General features: G+C 38.6%; 1 protein-coding gene across 8 annotated transcripts in view; it reads left to right on the top strand.

Annotated features, from left to right (window-relative positions):
- Window positions 1-26,885, top strand: part of PDE7A (phosphodiesterase 7A) — a 72,486-nt gene extending 45,601 nt beyond the window's left edge. For 7 of the 8 annotated variants that reach the window (XM_015282734.4, XM_015282732.4, XM_015282731.4 and 4 more), the window contains 10 exons: window positions 10,837-10,988; window positions 12,687-12,750; window positions 15,045-15,140; window positions 18,125-18,225; window positions 19,369-19,500; window positions 19,789-19,880; window positions 20,456-20,600; window positions 21,407-21,503; window positions 22,411-22,491; window positions 24,741-26,885. In XM_015282734.4, the coding sequence (XP_015138220.1) occupies window positions 10,837-10,988; window positions 12,687-12,750; window positions 15,045-15,140; window positions 18,125-18,225; window positions 19,369-19,500; window positions 19,789-19,880; window positions 20,456-20,600; window positions 21,407-21,503; window positions 22,411-22,491; window positions 24,741-24,952 (1,172 nt within the window). In that variant the 3' untranslated portion in view covers window positions 24,953-26,885. The remainder of the gene's footprint in view (window positions 1-10,836; window positions 10,989-12,686; window positions 12,751-15,044; window positions 15,141-18,124; window positions 18,226-19,368; window positions 19,501-19,788; window positions 19,881-20,455; window positions 20,601-21,406; window positions 21,504-22,410; window positions 22,492-24,740) is intronic. The other variant, XM_015282730.4, reaches the window with a different exon arrangement.
- Window positions 26,886-27,867: the final 982 nt, after the last annotated feature.

Raw genomic sequence — 27,867 nt, 5'->3', positions numbered from 1 at the left:
TGGCAGCCTTCAAAGTTGCTGTATTATAGTCAGATTTTTCTTTTTTACTTAAGAACACACTTTGAGCTTAAGAACTGTGGTCTGTTGCAGAGTTATTGTGACTCCTGCTATATAGAGTTTTCTTCCCAAGCGAATAAGGAGTTAACCTTACTGTACCACTAAATTATCTACTCATTTACAGGTTTCTTTTTAAAAAAAGGAACCTTAAGGTGTTTTCTTTTTCTCTGAAATGCTAATCCTTATCAGTGTTTCCCTAATAGTTTTAAGCAAAAGACTTGATTGACTTGATTCTTAGGATCCCTCCTCATTTTCTCTTCTTGTAACTCCACACATGTGGAAGAAAAGTAGTCACCATAGCAGAGGAGCCAGTTTAGCTACCATGCTCTGCTTGGAGCAAAAACTGGGCTGAAATGGTTCTCTTTTACAAAAAAAGCAGACTAAAGCATTTATGTGTTGTTTTTTTTTTGTTTTTCTTTTCTCTCCACAACAGCTGTATACTGAACATCAGTATTGCATGGATATGTTTTCTTCATGGTGTTTGTAAAATTTCACTGTAACTTTCATCTGCTATCGACTAACTTTACTCTGTGATTCTAAAAATTTTGAAATGATCATTGCTTGCCTTTCTTACAGATTACACATACTGCCTATCATGCACGGTTGTTGAAGCGTTATTGCCATCTTATATTTTGCTTACCTCATTTTGGTCCCTAAGCATTGTTTTTGTTTTTCTCAGTCATGTAACTGAGTGAAGGAACTTCAAAGTATTTCAGAAAGTTGAGTTAATGAACCAGTGACCATTTTCTTTCCATTGTTTTATTAACACTCTTAATCCAAAATTTTATTGATAGGCTTAAAGAGCAGTGAATTTTAAAGGTGTGACTTTATTTTCAAGAAGCTACTGTTGGTTTTTATTCTTTTGTTTTGTTTTCAGAAAATAATCCATTCTGTTTCATAACGCTATTTTTATTTGCAACTTGTACTTTTTTATTTAGCAATATAACGTTTGTTAGCAATTAGTTCTTAAGGTCACTCCTGTTTCTTCTTACAGGTTGTAAGCTTAGTGTCTGCATCTTTATCCCCTCATTCTGTAACTGTCACATGAATATTCAGGTTCATAAATGGGCTAGAAGTATGCTTGCTTATAACTTCTTTGATTTTTAAAATGATTGCTGGAAAAAATCTATATATATATTCTGTTGAGATGGTAGCGTGAAAGAGATACATGAAGAGTATTAATACAAGATCTGACTGTCTAACTGTGTCGTTTGGGTGGCAGCTTTTCTTCTGTACTATTCTCTATTCCAGAAATCACGTTTTGATAGCTCATTGCAGGAGCTTATCAGAAAGAATAGCTTCATAAACAGTTTTTTTTTTAACAAGACTGCATCCTGCTTATAAGGAAAGGCAAGATTGTGTTCCTCATGTTGGTTGGTAATTTGTTAACACTGTGGTATCAATTAGTAGTTTCTGTTACTGTGATCTGTTGATTTATGTTTCTTTGGGACATAACCTCAAGTTAGCAGCTAAAAGCCATGGATGCTGAAAGAAGAGAGTAGCCACATACCTTCTTTATTCCTCAAAAGTAAATTATGCTTTAAATAAAATGGTCTGGTTTTGTTCAATGGATATGTTTTCTCACAGCTGCACAATGAACTGCATATGCTTTAATGGTCTTTTACTGAATTGAGTATGTAGCACCAGATCTACCAGATTGCACTTCTCAGGTAACGTGTTTGGCAGTGAACTGTCCGATAAGCTTCATGTACTGTTGAGTTTTTGGAGAAGTTACTAAAAAAGTGTTTGCAGGTCATTACAAATATGCTACAGTGAATGTAGTTACTTTTAAAATTGTTTTAAAACTATTAAAGATATAATAAATAGTAATTCAATCTGTAATGTCCACAGATTGTTGACTAAAACCTGCTGGAGTACAAAATCTTTGCTAGAGTAATTGGTAGATGACAGTGTACAAATATTCAATTTTTTAAAAGTAGCAAACCAAAAATAAAGATGAAGGTTTTGTTTTCCTGTTACCGAGAGGTTGTTGGTAATGTGTATCTTTTTATGTATTCATGTTTATGTGTATATACAGACACTTAAGCTTTGTTGATTGTGGTTGTGAAGCTTCTTTGGCACGCACGAACAAAAGAATCTGTGTGCTTCCATCACTCACTGTTTTGTCTAAAAAAAAAATTGTGCTCAGCGATGTGTACAGTGTGTTACAATGGGGAAGCAAAGCCAAAATGATTAAATAAGATAACAGCCAAAATCTTGGGTAGTGTCATATGCAGATACAATTTGAATTAAGAGCTCCAAACTTCCTTTTCGGAAAGGGTTGTTGAATATAGTCTGGAAGAACTGGATAAAAAAGAATACTTTGGTCTTGTGAGGAGGAAGCATTTTTTTTCTTCTTACCTTTCCTTTTGCATCTGCACCAGAGCAGATAAGATCTTGTCAAAAGGCTTTTGAAATTCTCTCTTGCCACTGTAGTCTGAGCCTGCTTGTATAGGATGATGGTGATATTGCAGATGTGTGGCTCTATTTTTATATTCCACAGATAAGTTAATGTCACATCTATGAGTTAAAGTATCTAGGAATTAAGAAAGGATTTCTGAATTAATCAATATGTTTCTGTAAACATCTAGCAATGACTCAGTTTTGAATCAAATTGTGCTCACTAATACAGGGCTCTGCATCCAGGAGAGAAAACATGATTGGATCTTGGTGGCTTCACTGATGGTGTAGATGAATGTGTTTTCTCTCTAGTTGGATATGGAGCCTTTTTTTTTTTGTAGTGGAAAGGAAAGAAGGGAAGAGCTCAGGTATCTTTTATTGGTGATGGATGAATCTGATTCTTTTTTAAGAGTACAAAAACATGAAGGAATTATGGAGGTTTTCTTTGGTATATCATTTTCAGATTGTTAATGTGGAATCTGCAGTTCAGTAAACATTTTATTTGCTACTTTGATATTTGGTGGAAGTATCAGTATCTGCTGCTTGCAGTGGTGTTTTTAACTTGATCAAAAAGCACTAAAAAAGATATATCTTGGATGATGAACTTAGACTTGCTTTAATAGAAAGATCAGAAGTAATGTAAGAAAGAAGAGTTCAAGTCCAAATTAATTGCTTTTAAGTTTTGGATATCTTTCTACAACAACAGTTGATCATTATTTTGATTATGCCATCTAGAGGTTGAGATAAAAACGAGCAAAGTCCAGTTCGAGTTGAATGCCTTCTTTTATTTCATAAAAAAATAGAGGAATTCCCTCCTGTATCTTTTGATCAAGAAGGGAGTTACTCTTAGAAGTTCTGCTGTGAAAAATGACTAATTTCACAACAAATCAAGTCGTTCAAGAACATGTGTGGTCAAAGGTAGAATGATGAGTTTCTTTACCTGTGAAGATAGCAATAGTAAAGACTAAAAAGCTTGCACTCAAGAGGTTTCTCTAAAAGTTGTATTTCTATGCAGGGCACATTCTGAAATTGGCATCTAATTATTCAAAATCTGAATTGTTAAAATAATTTTTCTCTTCCAGTTGAGAGTTTTACTTTCATGTAGTGCAGTGAATACAGTCACAAAAGGGAAGTAGCAAAAGCCCAGCCAAATGAAAATCTTCTAAATACAGCTTAGGTCAGAAGAAAACAATGAAGTCAAAGTACACGTGAGCTTGATTAGGGAACATTTCAGGGTAAAAGCTTCTAGTTGAGAATACAGGACAGATTTTTTTCTTTTTTATTATCCTAAGTGATTGTTTTATATACAGATATCCTTACAAGTTTCTGTAGAGCAGCATGTGTGCTCTGGAGTCTTGCACTGATAAACATGGTGTTTTATTGCTGAGGTAAGTTTGTCTTCAGAGGAAGATACAATCACGTTTTTGTTCATTTCTTTTGAAGTTTTTTTAGTACGTTTCTTCTCCAAGTAGTTTATTTTGAAAGTATTACTTTCTGGCAAACTTGCCATCATAAAAAATACTGGCGTTCTTTTGTTTGCGTCTCTGCTCCCAGTTTGACTTTTCTTACTACAAACACAGCCTTATAAAGGAAGAAGAATCTTCTTTTTTTTTGTCAATAAGTGTGCTACTTTTTTAATTTTTTTCTTTGATTTATTGTGGTAAGGCCAAAAAGATTACTTGATAGTTCTTTCATTCCAGTGCCATAGAACTGAAGAATTCTACAAGACGTAAGAGTGATGTTTTCTTGGAAGACTTCAAGAAAAAGGTCTGGTGCTGTTTTTTTTCTGAGAGCCACAGTGTCTTGATTAACACCGGGGAGGCTTCATCTTATCGTTTCAATGAATATTAGTGTATTCTGATGATAATTCTTAAGTATTTTGCTTTAGTGAAGCTTAGTTTATGCTATACTGGTGTGGGCTACAGATTTACCTTGCCTGGGGTTGAAGTCAGGCCAAAGTACATAACTACAAGATTGCTAGAATTATGACTGAATAAATTAGAAGGGAAAGAGTGTATCTTATATATACTGTTTCTTAGTTCTCAAATAATTGTTAAATATTTATGCAGTTCAGTACAAGAGTTCCATTATTGAGTTTACTTAATGTTGTATCATTCTTGGGGTGTCGGTGAGGAGGTTAAGAGGAGCCAAATTTCAAAAGAATTTTATGCCTACAGGCCTTTTGGATATCTTTTCATAGTATTTTCTTTGTATTATTGGTGCTGCATTATTTAAAGGTGTGCAGTGCTATAGGACAATTGGCATTTAATTCTCTCTTTTCAACACTACTTTGATGAAGTAGTATAATCTCTGTACTTTGAGTCATTTATCTCAGATTATCTCTCCTTTGGAGAGAGGCTTGGACCAAATAGCTGTCAGTGATCACATCTGTCTCTTCTGACCTGAAGTATGCTGATTGTTTACGTATGTACTTAGTTAAATTTGTGCTTCATTGTGCAAGATCCTTGATGTGAGGGAATGTCTGCTGGGGTTTCTACTATGTTGGTAGTACTGCTAGAGTTTCACAAGAATTAAAGTTTTTCTGATTCCGGACAGTTGGAACACACTTGCAAAGCCATATTTCTTTCACTAAACCTTAATTTATAGCTTAATTTTCAGTGATCTTGATTATTTAAGAGAATGTATGAATATGGTACAAAAATTAATATGTAGGAGACATTAAGACAGTCTGCCCTGACTTTAAGATGGGGTACATTGCCTTATAATGATGCCAACAGGACTTGATAATAGTTGTAAGGAAGACAGGAACTATAACAAGGTAATTTAGACACCAGTAATCTTTATGTATAAATATTCAAGTCTTCCCCGAATTCACATCTTACAAACTGAATCATTGTTCTTATTAATGATTTTGATATACAGTGTCTTACGAGTACTTGAAGGCAAATCGTGACAGTGAAAAGCTTAACAACTAAATAACAGGACTGAAAGAAAGAGCGGGGATCTAATACAATGCATTTCCTAATGGTGTGATGGGGAATAGATGTGAAATTAGAAAGCTTATGGGTCCCTCTAGTGGTGTGAAGGGTTAGATAACAGTTTTAATTTGTTCGTAAATATAAAATGATTAGTGTTCTGGAAGGCCTTAGAAATACAGTTACAGTTGTTCCAAATGTATGTTGTTACAGGTAGTAGAAACTTATGTTGTCTCAGGCTTGGTAATAGCATCTGCCATGTAAAAAATGATGAACGCTTAAGTAAGTGTATAGTTGGCTTTATTATGGAAAAACTGTGAGAGGTTAATTCCATGAAAAGATTTAATTTAGGTCTTTATTTTAGAAAAAAGAATTTCCTCTGGTGTACCTGTGCATGTCAAACTGCCGTTTGGTATTCAAACCAAAGAGAGAGCCATCCTCTCAATTTTTTTTTTTTTAATTTCTTTTTGCTGTTACTGGCAGTGTACAACTGAGATTGCCAGTTAAATGTTTTCTTTTGGTAATAGTAAAACGTAATTTTTATCATGGATAACTTGATGTTTATTTTGGGCTCTAGCACAGAAGACATGAAGGTAAAGTTCATATGTTTGATAGTTTTATTTTGACCAAAACCAGATCAGAGTCCCCGAACCTTTCTTTTTGCATTAAAATCAAACTGAGGTGTTTCTGTTAGGATTTAGTTTCTATAAATAAAAAATCGAACTAAACTATCATGAAGTTGTCATTTGTCCCTTTAATGTTCTCCCTTACTATACCAAAGATACAAACATGGAGAAAATAAATACTGGTCCGTAGGTAGTTTTGACTTTTCCATATTAATTTTGTGACCTTATTTAAGTGTGAGGGGGGGAAAATACTGAGTATCCCCATGAAATGTGAGTTATTTGCCTTCAGCTTCTCATGAAGTACAGCACTCTTAAAAGTGAGAAGAGTAAAATAAGCTTCTTGGAATGCAGATGAAATCTGTTGCAAGAAGACAACTTGCATTACTTTTTCTTAGTGTGTATACATACATACATAAGCTAAAATAGCTGATGTTATTAAACAGAAGAGTTCGTTTTTTCTCTATTTTGGAGCACTTTGTCATTTTTTTATTGTGTCAGTTCTCTCAGATGCCTAGAAACAGGGATATGGCTATTGTAATAATAACGAAAAAATAATTGGAGGAAAAATCATTGGATGATTTTCTTACTTGAAGTGGGGAAATGAAGATTTAAAGAAAGAATGTCGTGGAGCTACTGTTGGCTAGACAGGCAGTCTTCTGGTTCCTTGTAGCCAAGCCGCTTCCGAATGCTGAAACTTCCTTCTTAACAGTTCCCACATCCTGACTTTGCTTTCATGTCATGTATACTTATTTATTTTCTCATTCTAATTTGCCCCCAAACTGTCCTTATCTCTTAAAAACAACTGGTCAGTATTAGACTTTAGGAAGACACACTGAAGGCTACAAATGAAAGTAAGTATACTTGGGTTAGGAGGGGGAATGTTTTTGTAGTGTGTTTTGACTTGAGCAAATGTGATACGTTTTTGACTCACCTTCTTTCCATTGTGAATACTTTGAGCTCTATTTTTTGTAGGTTCTCTAACGGCTAATGATAGAAGAGGGTAGGCTGACATTCTCTTACTAATCGCATATATAAATGGAAAATGAGGGTGTTTTTTTTTTTTTTCCTGTGCCAGGAGGTAAATTTTCAATTGCACCACTGCATCATTCCTGCTTTACAAACTGTCCCATGAACTTGTCTTTGCTGATCTGCCTGAACTTAGAGTGGTCAGTTTCTTTCTAACGAAAAGGAAACTGCAAGCTTGGGTGCTGTCAGTGTTCCTGTGGCTTAAAAACTTTTTTTTTTCCTTCCATGAAAGCTAGCAGTTTTCTTTTATCGTCTGCTTTTTAGATTACCTGTCAAACCTCCACATGTGATTCACATACCCCAGAATGTCCTGTAGCAAATGTTTAATTGTCACAGAATAACTCACTTTCGGGGTTGGTATGGTCCTCTTGAGTAAGGTATTCTGGAAGGGCTCAAAATCTCTCATTTGGAAATTATTCCCATCATTTATATCTGCAATGATTAGATGTTTGGTCAAGTTGTAACCTTCAGTTGAACTTAATGTGGAATAAGTAGGAGTTCAAAGGGAAATACCAAGTCCTTCCCCTGGGGAAGGACAGGCCCAGGTACCAGCTGCCCAGCTGGCAAGCGGCCTGGTCAAGAAGTCCTTGGGGGTCCTAATGGGCACGAAGTTGAATACAAGCCAGCAGTGTGCCCTTGCCACTAAGAAGGTTAATAATATCCTGGACTGCATTAGGGATAGTATTGCTAGCAGTTCAAGGAAAGTGATCCTTTCCCTGTACTTTGCGCTCTTAAGGTCGTACCTGGAGCTTTATTTTCAGTTCTGGGCTCTCCGTTACAAGAGACAGCCAGACATAATGGAAAGAGTCCAATGAGTGGCACCTGAGATAATGAAGGGACTGGATCACCTCCTGTGAAGGAAAGCTGATAGAGCTTGGGAACCTTCAGCCTACAGGGGTAGGGGTTTGGAGGAGGATGTCATCTGTCTTTGCTGTAGCGTTCAGTGACGGAACAACAGGCATTGGATACAAACTGGAAGTTTCCCGCAGGGGTTCTTTCTTGCCATCAGGGAAGCGCTTTGTTACTGGGGTGGGTGACAGAGCACTGGCACAGGTTACCAAGAGGCTGTGGAGTCTCCTCCTTGAAGATAATCAGAAGCTATGTGGATGTGGTCCTGGGCAGGATGCTCTGGGTGTCCTTGTTTGAGCAGGGGTGGGGCCAAATGGACCCAGAAGTCCCTTCCGATCTTTGGCTATTTTTGCCCAGAAAGCTTGAATGAAGTTGGCTTTCTAGCTTGTTTGAATTACATCAGCTGAAGCTGTGCTTTACAGAACCACAAAATGGTTGGAAGCTGAACTTTTTCTCCCTCTTATTTAGGGATAGGAAGAAAAAGTAGGATTAATGTGCAAGGGTAGATGTTTATGAGCTATGCAAACGTGATAATTCAGAGAGGTGATTATTTTTAAGCTTAATCTCAGTAGCGTATTGTAAAAAGTCATGAATGTTCAGCTTCACAGGAAACTGCATTTCCTTTGAAAAATTGATTTGCCTCTGTACCCACGTTATGAGGAAAAACATTAAAACAAATGTGTGCAAAACTCCTGAAATGACTTGTAAGCATGAAAGTAGGTGGAATCTAGGCAAGCACAGCTGAATGATCATGCTTTGTTTTATTTCTGCTACCTACGGTGTGCTGTTCTACCCAAGTCTAATAAGTGGCATCTATGATGGTTATTTGTAGTGTGACATCAAAAGTAGCTTTTTATTAGCTGGAAAAGACTACTTATGATCAAGAAAACTACTTGTACCTTTAAAGAGCACCGATTTCTGCTATTTGGAGGTGTTTTGTTTTACTCAGATCTGGTGAAGTTCCTTGACTTTGTATGTATGAATTTGTGGATGTTTTAGATACATTTATGACCTAAGGATAACCATTTCCTATTATTTTATTTTAAACCTGATGACCTCGGGTCTGAAATTTGGGTTTTGGGTGAATCAGGATTGAAAGAGAAGATCTTCAAAGCCTACCCTCTGTAAGCAGGAGCTTCTGCATTCTGCAGGATTGACAGTGTCTCAGACCGTACCCTAATGTTAACAAGCTGTCTTATAAATACTTATAATTATAGTTATTATATAATATATATAATATAAATATAATATAGTTATTATATAATTATAATACAGTATACATTTATCTGCCTGATGTATGTAAGAATGTTGTTTTATAAGAAACTTTTCTCATATGTAGTACACCTGCTTACATAATCAAGGTATACATGTATCGGCCTCTTTGGAGAAAGTGCCCTTGACCTCAATTGTGATGACTTGGAGGAAAATATTTCATGTGAAGTTGTCTGCTTTAGCTCTTTGAAAGTGATGGGAACTTTGGTATCCTGATTCTTTTCTGGCAGGTCTGAAAGATTGTTCTAATTTTGTTCTTTCAATTGCTGTAAATGAGGATTGCTGATGCAAAATGCTACTGTACTTTAGATACTGTTAGTGTGCTGTTAGTCTCATTGTTCCCATGTTTTGTTATTGTTGACTAGAAGTAAATATATTAATGAGGAAAAGTAGAGCAGAAATTACATTATAGCTACTGCAGAGAACATTATTATGGGTAAACCTTTATTTTGCATGGAACCAAACTGCTCTCACTAGAAGTCGCTGAGACTTCTAATTTAGGTTGTTAATAAGTCCGTGCCTTTGCCTGTAGCATATTTTAGTCTGGCTTTTAGAACAGATATTGCACCTGTTTATTTCACTGATGTCTAGTATGTCCCCTTTGTGGAATGACCAGAGGGCTGTACTACGCACATTTGGCTCATCTTGGTTTTGAGGGTCTGTATTTTTGGAAAGGAGTTTTTGCTTTTACTTCCTGTGTTAATATGTTCTGTTTTTTTAAATCTTTTTGGGCAAAGTGAAGGAATATCAACATCATTGACTCTCTGTTGGTTGTGTGAAACTGCTCTTGGGAGTAATGTTGAAAAGAAAGTGAAGGAAAGGAAAGTGAAGTTTGGCCTTTAATGTTTCAGGCTGAAAACACCTGGAGTGATGCAAAGAAACTAGCTCTGTCTACTTTAGTCTTCAGGTTTCTGAAACAAACAGATGGACCCTGTGAGTGAAATTGGGCACAAGCTAACATGTGTCCTTTGGATAGCTAAACTGGCTAGCATAGTAAGAGTTAATCAAATCATGTGGGTTATTCTTTGAAAGCAAGCTACAAACACATTCTATAGTGATTTTGCTGAGAAAGCAAATCACATACAATGAAAATAAATGTGGTAGTTTTACTGGCAGAAGAGAGACTGGGTAAAATTACCTGCAGAAGCACCTACATTGTTCAACTGGATTTAAAACTCTGCCAGTAAAGCTAAGAAAACCTCTGGAGCTTTAACGTGTGTGTGCAGTTATTTGTAGATGCTCTTTTTAACTACTTTATCAATACACTGATACTCTCTTGCTGGTGTGTGTATCTTACGTGATTTGCTAGGGGCATGAACTGCATAGCTATATATGACGGAAGTTTCCCAAAAGGAATTACTTGCAATATTGTTTGTGTCTTTACCCAATTTCCATAACATTTCTGTCCTAGCTGTAGCAGTGTTCCTTAGGAAGATACATCTCAACTATGATTTAAATATTTGTTTTCCTTCACAGGGTGTTTAAGTAGAAAACTTTCTTTTCCAAGCTGTGTTTCTACACTCTTTATGGTGATCTGTATTTGTGGCTGAAACGTTCGCTGTGCCAACAAAAGAAAAGAAGCAGTGCAGTCGTACCAACCTTCCTTGAGCAGTCTCTTGTTAGTAAAGGTTTTTCAGAGACAGTATTTATTCTCTTGTTTTTTCTTATAGCAAATTCTGAAATTGAGGTGTCTGTGTCTGCGAGAAATGTGAGAAGGTTGCTTAGTTTCCAGCGCTACCTGAGATCTTCCCGTTTTTTCCGTGGTATCACTGTTCCAAATTCTTCAAACATCTTAGATGATGATTATAATGGACAAGCAAAGGTTGGTTGCTTCATTTAATTTTTACCTTCACTTTATCAAGTATGTTTCTTTGTTTACTCACATGTAAATATCTTGTGTTAAGAGGCAGTGCAAGTAAATACAGGTTTTAAGCATGTATTTTCATATGTGTATGTATGTGTGCATATATGTGTATATACCTTTCTAAAATACAGTCAAAATTCTGTGACTTCTGACAAACTGTTTCACCTCTTCCAAGCTTAGTGGGATAATTTTTAGAGCATGTATACTTATGTGGCTTGCAGCTCTTTGAATGGCAAATAAAGGCTGAACTGTGACAATTAAGAAAAACGGAGTAGAGCATTTTGGGCAACCTCTTACCCTCCTTCTCCTCTTCCTTTTTAATCTAATTTCATTAGTGAACATCTGAAGGAGACACTAGCTACTACTGAAAGTTCAATAGAATGTATAATTAGCGTATTAATTTATTAGAAGAAGATTATGCCAAAATGATATTTTTATATGCAATTCTTCTAGAAAAGTGTGATAGCTGTAGTGTACTTGTGCTGTACTAGAGCATACTGGTAGGACAGGCAATAGTAAATCTTAGCTTGATGAAGGGTTAGTGTATTTGGAAACAGGATGGATGTGCTGATGGGATGAGTAGGCAAAGGTGTTTAAGAGCCCAAAGGCTTTGTCTTTCTACTGACAGTATATAATGCTTTTTGTTAATAACCTGTATGCACAAAAGGAATATCCTTGTAGTACAGCGTGCTGATACTGAATGTGATCAGGCTACAGTGTAGGAAGAATCTGATCACCTTAAGGATGGATTTAAAGAAGACACATAATTTGACAGCAGAAAGATCTTGTTAATGTTGTGTATTTTTTCTGGTAATTCAGTTTCAGTGGCTGGTAGAGAAAAGCTAGCATGTAGTACTGGCATCACAAAACAGCTGCAAATTTAATGAGAATCTGAGAAAGCAAGTATCCACTGTAAGACGTGCTGGACAGGTAATTCTAATGGAGGAAGGGTGGCACAGGTGGTGACCTAAACTCTGAGGCCCTGAAATTGCTGTGGTGTTGTCTGTCCGTGTTCATGAAAGAACGTGTAGTAGCTGTGAAGTGGTAGTCCAGTGAGGTGGAAAGTGAAAAGATGGTTTCTTATGAAGAAATCACAAGCTTTTCTTATTTACTTAGTAAAACATTTAGGTAGTATTTTCCCTATTGGGGAAAAAAAAAAAAAAGGAAAGTGAGAAATTAAAGGACTACTTACAGATTATTACTTCATTGCAAAAATTGAAGTGGAAGATCTGGAAGAGATCTTGAGACAAAAGGCTGGAAGTCATCTGACAGAGTTTTGTGATCGATACATTTGTTAAGATGATTGCACAAAATGTCAAGCGTGGGTCTCTTAAGGTGTCTCAATTTTATTTTCCAAGTTTGAACAGTGGTTTTGTCATACTGCTTCTGTTTCTAACCTAATTGTTTTAAATTGTCGTACTACTTTCATGAAAGGGATTAGGGAATGAAGGGGAAATCTCAAATTGTACTGTCAAGATGCTTCTCATATTTTACTCTTTTAATTTGTAGCGTAAATTTTAAAGTTATCCAGTTTTTTGTGTATAGAAATTCAGAGACTGATGCAAGTCCTTAAAAGCCTAAATACTCTTCTGGCCTACAGGAATATAGCCGTGTACTGAAGGGGAAAAGAATTAAAGCTATTGTGTTTTCTTTCAGTGTATGTTGGAGAAGGTTGGAAACTGGAATTTTGATATCTTTCTTTTTGATAGACTGACAAATGGTGAGTTTGTTTCCTCCTTTTCTCTTGTGTTTTTATCTCCTAGTATAACTTAGCTGTTGCTCTTATGTTGTGGCGTGTGGTAGCTTGTTCACTAAAAAGCAAAGATTTCATCAGGTGGTACTTCTTGATTTAACAGTCTAAATTCTGATTTGCCATGCCACTCCGTTAAAATGCCATTAATGTCAGTACTGATGATAATCGCTGATTTATAGAAGATGCCCTTGTACTTTATAGGTGGTATTCTTCCTCTTTTTTTTTTAGCCGTAAGTAGTATTTAATGTAAGTTGACTATCTTGCTCATTTAATCTATTTTTTAATTATGGAATGGTGTTAATTTGTACATCTGTGTGCAAAAGGTCGGTTACAGTGAATGATTACTTTTCTGGATAAATTGAACTTTGGGTAGAACAGTTGTATTGGTATTACTTTAGAGCACAATAAAAAGGCAGAATAGTATGAACACATTGTAATTATGACATCTGGTAGAATACCTAGAGAATTAGGAGGTGAGCAGACATAAACTGCTGTGTATATGGTTTAGACAAAACACAAAAGGAGAAAAGGTTATGGTTTTGCCGTACCCGTTACAAGTGACAGTAGGAAAGAGTTGGTTAAAAAATAAATCAAATGAAGTATAGTGAAGCTATGGACAGCCAGTTGGAAAAGAGATCTGTAAATGTGCTGGAAAGGAGGTGGACTGCTGTAGTAGATAGAGAGAATGTTTGTATTTTAATATGGAGCAATGGAAAGAAGAGAAATGGGTGGTGAGTCCAGGGAAACTGGCACTTGTGCCAGTGGGAAGCTCCTGGAGGCTGGACTGTGAGCAGGGAGCAGCTGGTGCCATTTCTCTGTCCATTGGATGGGGTTGGTAGCAGAGATACAGTTGCTGTGTTTACAGTTTGGCAGGAAGACATAGAAACTTAAGTTCAGAAAGCAAAACATGGCACCAGGTTGCTATTTTCATAAAAGGATGCTTGACTTAAATGCTTTACCTAGTAGTAAAAGTAGTATCCTCACAGTTTGATACAAAGCAAAGCACGAATATAAAAATGGAAACAGTGGGGATTCTTACAAAGATAATGCTTATATAGATAATTATAAACTTTAACTCAAAAAGCTCTTTTTGTACAAGGTAACTTGTTTGTAAACATAGTTTATTAGAGATTAGTTTAACAGAAGGGGAGTAATCTGAAGTCCTTTTTGATACAGAGCCTTCTCTGTCGTAAGTATGCATTGTTTTCAGATATACTTCCAGTATACTGCGCAGCTTCTATTGTGGAAGCCTTTCTGAACCATCCTCTTTGCATCCTAATTTTGTTGTTTTAGGAGCACATTTGGATCAGTTATGTTCTTGGGAGATCTTAAGGGTAGAACATACAACATTGCTGTACATGCAGCTTCACCTGGTGAGCTGCCCTGGGCAAACCTGTAAGAAATGAGTTGCTCAGTACATGCTGTTTGAAGAACTGTATATCTTATGGTGAGGAAGTGGCAAGCACCCCTGAATATCTCAAGGCAGTGATAAGTTAGATTTAGCAAAATTGCTTGTCCTTTTGTACCTCAGTTTCTGCCTGTGCTAGATTATCTTATTTCTGCTGAATGAGATTGTCAGAGTAAATGTACCAACACAGAGAAATCCTTCACTACGTACTGTTTGCAGAGTGAATAATTTGCAAGCTATTTCAGGTAAACAGTAAACATGCAGCTATTTCCTTGGCTTCTACAGCTTTATTTGTTTTATCACTGTTTGTGATTGCAGTATTATTGCTGTGAGCAGGTGAAATGTATTGCAAGTTTTTAATGGTATACCATTTCCTAGAGAAATGTACAACTTTTTATTAGATTTCTGGCTGAAATAAGGAATTATTTCACACACACAAAAAAGATGAAAATGCATGACAGCATACATGCAGCGTACACAAATTGACGTGATTGAGCCTTTTGTTTTTCTGATGGTTTCTGTGTTCCTTTTTGAGCTGTGTGTCCGTCTGTAAACATAATGATGCAACATACCACAAAGTTGAATACTGTTGTAATGAATTTAAACGTTGAAACGTCTTGCTTTTTTAATGTTGGTAACATTTTCCTCCTGTCGTTTGGCAGTGAACAATTTTGGCAATCACTAGAGGAGACAGCTAATGGAATCTTGTCATGCAAGAGTATTTAAGTATTTATCGTGGTGTAGAGAAATTTGCTTGTGTAATTTTTGTGTCCAATTTGTTTGAAATAAGTTTCTTGTGAAAGTCACTGATTTCATGACTTCCAATGAATTAGTATTTTCGTCTTATTTTTAGGAAACAGTCTAGTCAGCTTAACCTTTCATCTGTTTAATCTTCATGGACTAATTGAACACTTCCAGTTAGATACGATGAAACTCCGTAGATTTTTGGGTAAATACAGCTTTTTATTATGATGAATATTGCTGTTTATCCGAATTTTTATGCCTTAACTGAAGTGCTGGTTGTAGTTTAGCAATAAGGTTTGAAGAGTACCGACCCCATCCAGATCATACAGTGATTTTTAACTATATCAGTTGAGAGAAAATCTCTCAAGTAAGTTTCTGTGAGTATAGACGTCTCCGTGTTAAAACCAAGCAAGTATTGGTACGTTTATGGCAGATGCTGTATTGTTTTTATTAAACCTAAATTTCAGGAGTGAATGTGAATTCATTCATGTGACAATTTTATTGAGAAAGATAGACTGCTCCTTTATTTGGTGCAGTTTTCATTTCTTTTAGCTTTTGTTTCTGAAATTTTCCGTATAATTTCATAACTATGCTGATCACACCATGTTGGCCAATTTGATGCCATGTCTTGCTTGCTCAAGTTCTTATACAAGTACTCACTGTGCTCTTAGTGTACTGTCTCCATAAACAGGGTATGAGACTGTTGCTGGGCTGTGTGTGCCTGTGGCACTGGAAAGCTTCAATGGGAAGAACTGTAAATACAATGTGGAGCATACAAACTTCCACCTGTCAGCTGAAGGAGCTGCATCCCTGTGCCACAAACACAGACCCTGGTGTGAGGCTTCCATCATTCAGTTCTTCTGTGATGGTACCTTTTATTTAGTGCTGTGGAATGGGATGCTGGTTTGTAACTGAGCAGGAGGAAGAGGTTTCTGATCCCTCTTAGCAGGGTTTCTCAGTTTCACAGAAAACAGTGTTTGTGGTTCTGAAGCTCGTCATTTAACAGGGAAAAGAACCACATTCAGCAAGCTTTTCTCCACTTTCAAATAAGGGAATGTTTTTGTTTTCATCACTGAATTCTCTTTCTACTTCTGAATTTTTATCTGTTCTGTCATGAGTTTAATCTTTCAAAATGGACTCAACTCTTTCTAGTATTAAAAAGATACAGAAGCTGACATAGAGGACTGGTATTTGGATAGACACATGGAGAAAGCAGTTAAGAGAAATCTGATCTTGAGCTGTTGATGTTGTAACTGAGTGTGTTTGGTCTTTGTCACCTTGCTTATCCTCTGGCTAGTGGAGATTTACCAAAGGAGTATTTAACTTGAAATGAAACTCCGGTTAGGAATAACTGGATTAGTTAATCAGAATTCAAAACTTTAAGCCACTAAAATGGTGTTAGACTGTGGGAGAAGGCAACATTTTATTCTAACATTGAAATCAATCATTTTCTTTTTGTTAGTGCCTTCTACTTAACAGCAGTAACAAAACATCTCTTAGCTCTGCCCCAGCCCATCTGTTGAATCAGGAGCTTTTCTTGCAAGTAATGCTTCTTGGCATTAAATCATTCCTTTCTTTTGTTGCCCTTTATACCCTAGGTCTTAGTAATCTGAAGATAAAACTCCAGATGACTGTGACACTACATGTACTCCCCAGTGCCCCACAAAATCCATCTTATTTGAGAACTTATTAGAATCTTTTATTTTTTAAGAAGAAAAGAAATCTGGTTTTAGTCCTTAGTGGAACCTTAATATTTTGTGTGTGTGTATATGTATGCACATGTACATATACATAAACACATATATATTTGCTTATACGCACACACAGTCTTCCTGTGATTTCAGAAGGTTATCTGGAGATTGACCAGATCCTTTTGTTTGCTTTCAATTTCTTATTCCACATTCAAAGAGAAGGAAAATATAAGGTACGGCACATTGCGAAAGCACAAGGCAAACAGTGTTCAAAATACTGTCCTTGTTCTACTTTAATAAAGTAAGTTAGAAGTTTTCTAGACTTTGAGTATCTGGAGCAGCTTATGAAGCCATAAAAACAGAGGATTAGATGATGGACATCTTCACTCATGCAGTAGACATAAGGAATATCTGAAAGGGAGTTCTACCTCAGGTTAACAGAGCCCAAAGATGCTTATTTTCTTTGTTATTGTCCATATGAGGTTTCAGCAGTGTGCTGAATGCCATCAAGATTACACAGTGGTTACAGTTTTTTTGGCTTTTCATAAGCCAGAAATCTTCACAAATACCATGCATTGCTCTAACATTACAGTCACGATCACATGGAGGATGCTGGCTTGTAAACTGAGTAGGAAAAGATGTTTGGATGGGAATGACAGAGTGTAGTCAGCCAGGAAAGTGCTCTTCTGAGGTTGGCTTGAATGAACTAATGTGTCATCAGGCAAAACTTTGCAATTTAAAGTATTGCTGTTCTTCAGATTTTCTCTCCCTGCATCCTTTTAAATGTTAGTTCTTTTTGCATTCAAGCTAATGTGGATATCCTTTAAAATGATGTACTTACATTGAAACACAGACAGGAAAATGGAGGAGAAAAATAAGAAAGAAGATAATCAGGAAACAATGATCTAGGAGTGGCTAGTCAGGCCATCATCTAAAGGAGATTCTTTTCGTATATAGGCTTCAAATTCTCTAAGTACGTGAGTACTAGAAAATGCCCATACTGTGTAGAGGTGGTTTCTCATGACCATTATTGGAAATGGAAAGAAAAATATTTCCTATGACAGTAAAACTGTGCCTACTTCCTCTGATTTGTCTGTTTTCAAAGCATGATGTTAAGTCATCCCAATGCTTTGGTTCATAGTACCATCTTCATTTTGTATTCTAGGTTGCCTCAACACTCAGGCAGGCTAGGTTTTCAAAGGGAGACTTCCTAGGAAAGTTCTTAAAGTCAGAGCATCTCAGATTCTATATTGATTTCAAGTTGTATAATTCTTTCTCTGAGATGGCTTTACATATGGCTCATTTCTTGTGGAAAAGTTTCCTCACTTAAATCTTTTACATTTGGTTTTGGTTCAACTGACAATTTACTGAGTTTGACACTTTTAAGTGTGTGTAACTTGTGATGTTGCATATTTCTGTGCCTAACAACAACATGTAAAATGATACAAGAAAAGATTGCTGTTTTATTTAAATTTAGATATTTGTTATTTTCCTGCAGTTATGGTTCAAGAAGATTATCACAGTCAAAACCCTTATCATAATGCAGTTCATGCTGCTGATGTGACTCAGGCCATGCACTGTTACTTAAAAGAGCCTAAGGTAAGGAAGCATTCTCCATTATACATATAGAAATACATGTATTTAATCATAGAATCATTCAGGTTGGAAGAGACCTTGAAGATCGAGTCCAACCATGACCTAACCGACTACCCAAACGACCCTCTGCTAAATCATGTCCCTGACCACCACATCCAAACAGTTTTTAAACACATCCAGAGATGGTGACTCAACCACTTACCTGAGGAGCCTATTCCAGTGCTTAACCACCCTTTCTGTAAAGAAGTTTTCCTGATGTCCAACCTAGACTTACCCTGGCACAGCTTGAGGCCATTTCCCCTCATCCTGTCACCTGTCACCAGTGAGAAGAGACCAACCCCGCTCTCGCTGCAAGCACCTTTCAGATATAGGAAGAGAGCAATAAGGTCTCCCCTCAGCCTCCTCTTTCCCAGACTAAACAGCCCCAGTTCCTTCAGTCTCTTCTTATAGGGCATATTCTCCAAGTCCTTCACAAGCCTTGTTGCCCTTCTTTGGACCTGCTCTGGCACCTCCATGTCCTTTCTGTACTGAGGTGCCCAAAACTGAACACAGTGTATTGTGTGCACATACAGTTTTAACTATTAAAGCAAAAAAAAAAAAAAAAAGCTCAAAAAACAAAGCCAACAGCCTCCTATCCCCAAACCCACCTTTTGATCACAGCAAGGAGCAGAGCTGATACCCAGCGCACCTTTATTAAGGCACACAGTTTGGAATCTCTGAGCATTTTTTAGTGTAATACTGTTGATGAATGTTTTGTAATGCTTCAGATAGAAGTATGGAATTGGTATCGTTAGTAACACATACAGTTAGTGGTTCTGCTGCACCAACACGATGAAGGTGAGGCATAGTAGATGGCAAATGCAGAAGGGTATATAACCCCCTGTCCTTGCAAAGGAGTTGCAGCTTTTCACTTTTGTACATGCAATGCTGTCCTCTGTTTTAGTGCAAGTTAGGCTTTCCTCCTGTGTTTAAGTCTTAAAGAAACTAGAGACTGAGTAGAATATTGATTTCACGTTATTTAACTTTGCTTTGAATTCCTGTTGGGTTTAACTACTAAAAAAGAAAACCACAAATGTGACACCGGTGCAGCTATGCTATGGCCACACTTGTATTGCTGACAGGATTCTGTTTGTTATTACCTTACAGCTGTCCGAATCCTTAACTCCGTGGGATGTTCTGCTCAGTTTAATTGCAGCTGCCACACATGATTTGGATCACCCAGGCGTTAACCAACCTTTCCTAATTAAAACAAACCATTACTTAGCAACTTTGTATAAGGTAAGGAGAAAATAAGCTGTGTTGTTGAAATCAGGTGTGGAGAATTCCTGAGGAGAACAGAAGAGCAATATAAATTGTGGTGTCTTTAGCTTGTTGTAGGTGTGAATTGAGAGAGTGTTTCAATGCCACTGGGATAAAACTGTGAGCTGATGAAGTATTCAGGATGTGAGAGACTTAGTTCTCTCTATAAGCAAACAAACAGAAGCCCTCTGTGTGGTACAGCTGTTAGTGTAAGGCATTCGAATACGAAAAAGTCATTGACACCTGCAATATCACTGTCATTTGCAGAATACCTCAGTATTGGAGAACCATCACTGGCGATCAGCAGTGGGGTTGCTGAGAGAGTCTGGTTTATTTGCACATATGTCATTAGAAAACAGGTATGTTTATACAAAATAATTCATCTTAGTTAAGGTGTGAGTAAGCTGTCTCTTAAGAAAGAGAGCATTACAAAACAAGCAAAATTATTGCATGGCAGTTCAGTCCCTAGATTTTGTATTTGGTCCTATTTAACAATTCCTGGATACCTTGCTGCTGGAGTAGAACACAACATTCGATGTGAGCACACTGAAGTCAAGCACCCGGTTACGTTAAACTTGGCAGCCTTTTCTCATTCTGTCACTGCAACAGTAGTTCAGTATAGAACCTTCTTACCTATGTTAACAATCAATACACTTGGAACAATTAATTTGTGCGTATTTAAGGAAAAACAAACAAACAAAAAGCCCAATCTGTTAGTTGTTCTGAAAGCTGCCAATGAAATGTCCCAATATTTGTGTGGAAGTGGCAGGAAAAACAAAAGAAGAAACTGTGCTGTGAAAATGCTGATCCGTAAGCTTGTGACTTCCATCTGCATAATAATGAATATGATTAAAAAAAATCCCACCCAGAACCTATTAGCAGCTATTGTTCTCAATTGTTATCCTCTCTGAATGCTTGGTACTGCTAATTTCAGGCAGCTGATGGAAAGCCAGATAGGTGATCTCATTCTTGCCACAGACATCAGTCAGCAAAATGAGTATCTGTCCATGTTCCGATCCCACCTGGATAGAGGAGACCTATGTTTAGAGGATGCAAACCACCGTCACTTCATTTTACAGGTGATTTTTTTGTTATATTTTTTGAAATCATGATTTTAACTTCAAAAATAATTAACGTGCTAAATACTGCTACTTCTAGGCTATGTTAAAAATGAAATAAATACCTTCAGTTGCTTTGTTTCCTTACAAAAAGGTTGTTCCCTCCACTTCTGTCTCCCCTCCCCTCCTAGTACGTAGCCCCAGAGATATCACATGTTGGTAATCTGGAAGCTTAGAGCTGTTAAGGCAAGGAGAGATGCACTTCTAAGAGCTAGATTTTGCATTCTGATGACTCCAGCACGGTCTCAGAACTGTGAAATGCTTTGTTAGAACATGTTTCAGAAAAAAAAAAAAAAGTAAGCACGGCTGTTGTGAATCAGCTTCATAGCTTCAGCTTCATAGAGATTTGTATTATTAGATCCAGTCTGTGGACTGCAAGAGAAGATGGACAAACTTGAGAAGTTCTGTCCTGTGCAAACCATTACGAAAGATGTAAACTTAAGAGCTAGAAACACAAAATACTGTTGGCTTACACTGATAACTTTCCTGAATTTGTTGCTGCCTCCTGTATTAGTGCATATGCTAAATGTAGTGCCCTTGAAATGCTTTGACTTGCCTTAATTTTGGTATTGCTCAGAGATGATCACAAGATCTAATTGTTTCCCGAGTGTTTAAGTGTGATTATAGAATGCAACTAGAGGGAAGCACAAATGACAGGTAGGTTTGTTATTTGCAAAATTTCTGCTGCCAGGAAATAGGTAACTGAAGATATTGTTGGAAGGAAAGGGGTCAGTCGGGTGGTCTAACGCTGTGTATTAACTTCCTAGATGGCTTTGAAGTGTGCTGATATTTGTAATCCGTGTCGGACTTGGGAGCTGAGTAAGCAGTGGAGTGAAAAAGTAACAGAGGAGTTCTTCCATCAAGGCAAGTGAGAGAATGGGTATCGGATAGCAGATGATGTATTTATAGTGTGGTGAAAGCAATCATGAGTCATAGCTGCATGCAAATAAATACTGACTTATATTCATGACTAATACAGATGTGCAGTACAGTGTGGGATTTTTTTCTATACTGGGTTGTGTTTCTTGCAAAAGGTTGGTGCTACTGACACCTGCTGAAAACCACTTAGAATTCTCAACGCGGAATGGCAGGTTCAATAGATCCTCCATCCTGAAAGGTGCATCAGATGAATAACGATGTTCAGTTTACGCGTTCCTGCTGCTTTAAGTTAGGAAATATAGTCTTGCCAGATCTTATGTATCAAAAATTTCTCTGGCAATGAGGGCCTGTTGGTGAGCAGGAAGAAGGTAGGAAGGAGATTCTGATAAATCAGTAGCCTTAACTACGTGGTCAACAGTTGATGAAGCTTTTAATTGAAAAATGGAAGACATGCATTTTGCCCACTATTACTGAGTTATTTTAGTAATAAAGAACCTGTGCTTCTCCTTTTTCAAAGCTGGTTTACCTTGATTTGAGAAATGCTAACGTGCACAGCTGTGAAAAATGGAGAGCTGACTTCTTGAGTGCTAAGCATGTGGAACTTATTGTCAGAGGAAGATACGTGGAAGTGGAACAGCAAATTGCCTTCAGTGAGAAATTCCTGAAGGCCAAACTGTTCTCTTCTGTTTAGCAAAGTGGGATGAGGGGGTCTTAATTTCTCATTTCTACAGCAATCCAGGCATTTTTGCAAGGAAGTATGTTCAGGAACCCATTGATTTGATGCTTTTCATTTGTTACTGCTTGTGTGATTTAAAAAAAAAAAAAAAACATGCAAAAAACATGTTATTGGACCTGTTGACTTAACCATTGTATTATACTTCTGTTTCTTTAGGAGACATTGAAAAAAAATATCACTTGGGTGTGAGTCCACTTTGTGATCGACAGACAGAGACCATTGCCAACATCCAGATTGGTAACCGCAGTTCTGTGCATTTCAGTAGATTCCATTCAGAATGTGTATTGAAGTAAATACCCTACCCATACATGTGCTGGAAGCTCTGCCTGGTCTCTCTGTGTGGCACTTCACCGGAGGATTCCAGCTCTCTGGATTTAGCTTTCTGGAATGTTAGCAGTCAGTTTAAATACAGCCTTAGTAAGGGCGGTAGATACAGATCTGATAGAGAGCCACAGGGATGTGATATTACTGACTGCTAACTCAAGTTGGATTTAAAATAGCAGAAGGGCTGACTTGTTTATTAAGTAGTTTATGTAGACTGAATAGGAATCCTTTCAAACCTTGTAAAGAGTAATATATTTAACCATAAACATACTGTGAGTTGCTGTTTGAAATTAAAGACTTAAGAAGATCTGATCTGTTCAATCAGCTGCAAGTCTAATTTAGAATGTTGGAAAAGTCATCCATTCTTGTAGTTTACAGATGGAAGCAAGTGCAACCTTGGTAGTCTTACCGTTTGTTTGTATGAATAGGTACTGCAAATAGGTGCGTGTACGTGTATGCACCAGCAAAATACAAATCATAGAATGGCTCAGATTGGCTTAGAATGAATTCAATGTATGTTATTGTTTTGTATCCTTTTCAGGTAAAATTTTTTTATTGTGCTTTTCAGTATTTTTAATCAGACTTATATTTTGATAAGAATCAGCTTTTTTTTAATTCTTCCCACCCATGTCTATATCATTGATGGGGTAATTTGTTAGGAAAAACTAAATTTCTGAAAGAACAATCTGTTGTGTAGCTTTTTTTTTTTGTTTATTTGCTTTTAATTTTCCTTTATTTGCTCACTCTTCTGGGAAAAAAAAAAGTGTTATCTTGTAATCCAATATTAGTTGGTCCAGAGGAGGGCCACAAGGATGATCAGAGGGCTGGAGCACTTCTCCTATGAAGATGGGCTGAGAGAGCTGGGCTTGTTCAGCCAGGATGTGAGAAAGCTCCAGGGAGACCTTGTTGTGGCCTTCAGTACTTGAGGGGAGCTTACAAGGGGGAAGGGGACTGCATTTTTACACAATCTGATAGTGATAAGACAAAGGGAAATGGCTTTAAATTAAAAGAGGGGACAGTTAAGTTAGGTGTTAGGAAGAAATTCCTTATTTAGAGCTTGGTGGCATAGGCTGCCCAGAGAAGGTGTGTTGCCCCATCCCTGGTGGTGTTCAAGGCCAGGTTGGATGGGGCCCTGGGCAGGCTGAGCTGGTGGGTGGCAGCCCGGCCCCCTGTAGGGGGTTGAAACTAGATGATCGTTAAGGTCCCTTCCAACCCAAGCCGTTCTGTGATTCAGTACCACACTGATCTTTTGACTGACCAGTACAACATTTTATATTTTGTAACGATGCCCTAAATATCAAAACTAGTTTTTAAATGTGCATTGGAAAAGAACAGTCACAGAATTGCAGGGGTTGGAAGAGACCTCAAGATTGAGTCCAACACCCCTGCTAAAGCAGGTACCCTACAATAGGTCGCACAGGTAGGCATCCAGACAGGTCGTGAATATCTCTGTGTGAGGAGACTCCACAACCGCTCTGGACATCCTGTGCCTGTGCTCTGTCACCCTTACCATAAAGAAGTTCTGCATGGTAGTATGGAACTTGAACGTTGTTCAAGTTTTAGGCCGTTACTCCTTGTCCTATTGCTACACACCACTAAGAAGAGCCCGGCCTCAGCTCTTTGCCTCCCACCTCCCTTTAGATACTTATAAACATTTATCAGATCCCCTCTCGGTTGTCTTTTCCCTAGGCTGAACAAACACAGGCTACTCAGCCTTTCCCCATATGGGAGGTTCTCCAGGCCCTTAATCACCTTTGTGGCCCTCCACTGGACTCCTTCTAGGTGATCCCTGTCTTTTTTGCACTGAGGAGCCCAGAACTGGACACAGTAGTCTGAATGTGGGCTCACCAGGGCACATTAGAGGGGGAGGATCGCCTCCGTTGACCTGCTGGCCATGGATTTTTTTTTTTTAATGCTCCCTGGGAGCATTAAATTTGCCTTCATGGCCACAAGGGCACACTGCTGGCTCACAGCCAACCTGTTGTCCACCAGGACCCCCAGGTCCTTCTCCACAGAGCTCCTTGCCAGCAGGTCATCCCCGAACTTGTACTGACGCGTGCCATACTCTGCACGGTCTAGTTTATTATTATATCTTACTTAAGCTACACAGTTGGTCTTTCCCCGCTTTGCTCACGTGGCTCTGTGTGTTTGCTGTTTTGAAGGCTTCATGACCTACCTGGTGGAGCCACTGTTTGCAGAGTGGGCCCGGTTCTCCAACACGCGGCTGTCGCAGACGATGCTCGGCCACCTGGGACTGAACAAGGCGAGCTGGAAGGGGGTGCAGAGAGAGCAGTCCGGCGGTGGGGAGGACGCTGACCCTGCCTTTGAAGAGATGGACTCAGACATATTACCTCAGGAACCTCGATTGTCCTGACCTCAGCCCTCATGACAAAACTGCCTCTTTTCTCGGTGTCTGCACAGCTGGATTAAAGGAGATACTTGCCCGCCCGAGGTCTTGGTAAAATGATGCCAGCATTATTTATTTCCAAGTTTTCCTTCGACATAGACGTTTGAACCTGATTTTTTTTTAACAGCGAGATCTGAACACAGAGCAATATGCATATGCCTCAGTTGGTTTTTGTTTGGAACCTTGAATATGCAAAGCACAGCGGTGACCGAGCCTTGGAGGAACAGTACGAAGGCTTCATTGTGCCACACCTTTTGGTTTTCTTTGGTGAAATTTGAAACACGGTCTTCAAATCCAAGACTTGAGATGGATCGTTCCACTTCCTTGGAATTTAGCGAGACTTGCATGAATGTGTTCAAAGCGTACCTTCCACTCAGTCCCTGTTTTAATACGGAAATGTGAAGTGCCCATCCTCTGCTGCCTCTGGCAAGACTTGATGTTTACAAACGTACTCTGAAACTATGGGTTCTGGACTTAACCTTTGCGCATGGCTGTGAAGGAACCACTAACTAACCTGGGTTTTTTGCTTTTTTAAAAGAAAAAGATCAAATCCGAGACTGCAGCTCTTGTTTTTTGGATGCCGGAAAAGCCTCCCATTTGCCATAATTTTGTTTGTGCACTGGGAACTGAGCATTCATCATAGAGCACAGCCAAGCTTTACTCCAGTGCTGTATGGGAATGCAGTTTTTTAGAAGCGGAAAACACTTCAGAATTGGGGAAGGGGTGGGAGGGGGGGGAGGGGGAGGGGGGGCGTCTGAACTGCATTGCGACTCTGCAGTGGAAACATCGCATGTTGTTTTCACTATTGTACACTTGAACTGCACATGCAAGAGAAAAAAAAAAAAGGTGGAATGTCTCAACACCATAATCAGCTCAGGGTATTTGCCAATCTGAAATAAAGCGGGATGGGAAGCGTGTCCTTCAGAACAAGGGTACAAATGCCCCTTTGCTGCAGTGTGTGTATGTGTGGGTGCGTGAGTCTGTGTGGGGGGGTGGGGTGGGAGGGCGGGAGGGTCCGGGCAGGGTTCGAAAGGCAGCATTTCTTTTTGTTTTGTTTTAATTTATTCTTTTAGAATGTGACAATTTCATGAACAGCCACATCGGGGAGGAAACTGTAACAGATTGCTACAGATGCCTTAAACTATGCACAAAGCTAAGCGACCAAATTCGTTCGTGATTTGAAGGAGAATAAAAAAAAAAAAAAAAAGAAAAAAAAGAAAAATTAGAAACGAACCCAACCAAGTGCATTGTTTGCCTCTTCCTCCCCTGCTGAAACATCGCCCGCCGGTGGGGTTTGGATGGGAAAAGGAGAAAACGTTTTTTTTAGGACAAAATTCAAGGACTGATTTTAAACTTACAACATTCCATTTTTGTAATTTGTTTGACATCGTTTTCAGTACAGTAAGCACAACTGTAAGCTGATTTGAGAACCTGGTGCTTTCTTTCAGTTCGTTTGTATCTCCCTGTTATTCTTGTAAAAGACTGTTTATTGATTCTGTTTACAGTTTGTCGCAACAGCCATTCTTGGGAGAGAGCTTCGGCGTAAAGCCGTCTGTAAGGCTTCGCCGCGGTCATTTTAATACGTGCCCGTTGCTGTTAACTTCTAATTGCATTCTGCTCCCGGGCGTTTAAGTGACGACGGAGCCCAGCAGCACGGAAAGGCGGCGAAGGCTGCAGTCGGCTTCCACTGCATACACCGAGCCCAGCTTTGGAGTTGGAGATTGTCCTCAGATTCTGGAATTTATTGGCTTGGCCTCTTACTGTATGGAAAACAACTTCTGGCTTACCTGTTTGTTTCCCTTCTGAAATTAAGTTGTCGGTTATTCTTTCATGTTCCCTGAAGTAATACTGTAATTCTCGAGGTGGCCATGTTTAAAAAAATAAATTTGTAATGAAACCACTCCCTTCTGACCCCGCGTCAGCTTCCTTCCTTTGCTCTCTGAGTCCGGGGGAGATGGACCAAAGGCAATGTGAGTGTGGGTGCTGAGCTGGGCTACGAGAGGCCTCACCGCAGCAGGCTGCTCCAAGGGGTGGCTTCTGGCTCTTACTCCCACGCTGGATTGGGGAAGATGGGTTCTAATCCCATTTATGAGTGTATGTAGGAGCCTCTGACATTGAACTGAAGTAAAAACAAAATCCCTTTTCTTTATAAAGAAAGTCTAGAAATTCCTTCTAAAAATCTATGCTGAATGTCAGCATTAATTGTCTTGTGTTGCTGAGAGCATTGATGTGCTGCGAGCATCTGTAATGCCTTACAGCTGCTGAGAGTCACTCAGCCCATCTGGGTCCTGGAATGCATTATGGGACGGATGTCAGCTTCCCACTGTAACTACTTCTAATGTGCAAATGTGCTGCTGGGCAGCCCTATGTGCTGATGGAGGGCCGGGCGCAGGCCTTGGGTTCTGCTGCAGGTGTCTGTCCAGTGTGCATGTCCCCACTTTGAGTACTGCTGCCTGGGAGGTTTTCTGTGGGCCTGGCACAGGTAATGGAAAGATCTAAAGTAGAAAGATGCGAAATAAGGTACATGAAAGTATGAAGTGAGTTCATTGATGGCAGCTTTGTGCTGTGTTTTCCATACAGAGGGCACTTCTGTTACCACAGCTTTATGTCACCAATAAGGCTTTGCCATATTCCTGTATTTCTGGGGTGCTGAATATCGGCACCTCGCATCAACTTTTCAAACCAGAGAGGTTTTAATGTGCGTTTTTCTCATGTTTTAGACAAACGTAAGAGGTCAGTCGATATCTTGAACTTCACAATTGATGATATAACTGGACTGAGTTATCACAAATGATGGAATCGAAGTGAAGTTGGCTGAAGCACTCTCAACAAGTGTTGCTTCAGCAGAGGTTTTCTGGGCCGGCTGTTATGCAGCTGTGGCC

The sequence above is a fragment of the Gallus gallus genome, chromosome 2 (genome assembly GCF_016699485.2).
Source record: "Gallus gallus isolate bGalGal1 chromosome 2, bGalGal1.mat.broiler.GRCg7b, whole genome shotgun sequence".
In the NCBI taxonomy this organism is placed as follows: Eukaryota; Metazoa; Chordata; class Aves; order Galliformes; family Phasianidae; genus Gallus; species Gallus gallus.
This window is presented reverse-complemented; position numbering and strand designations above follow the sequence as displayed.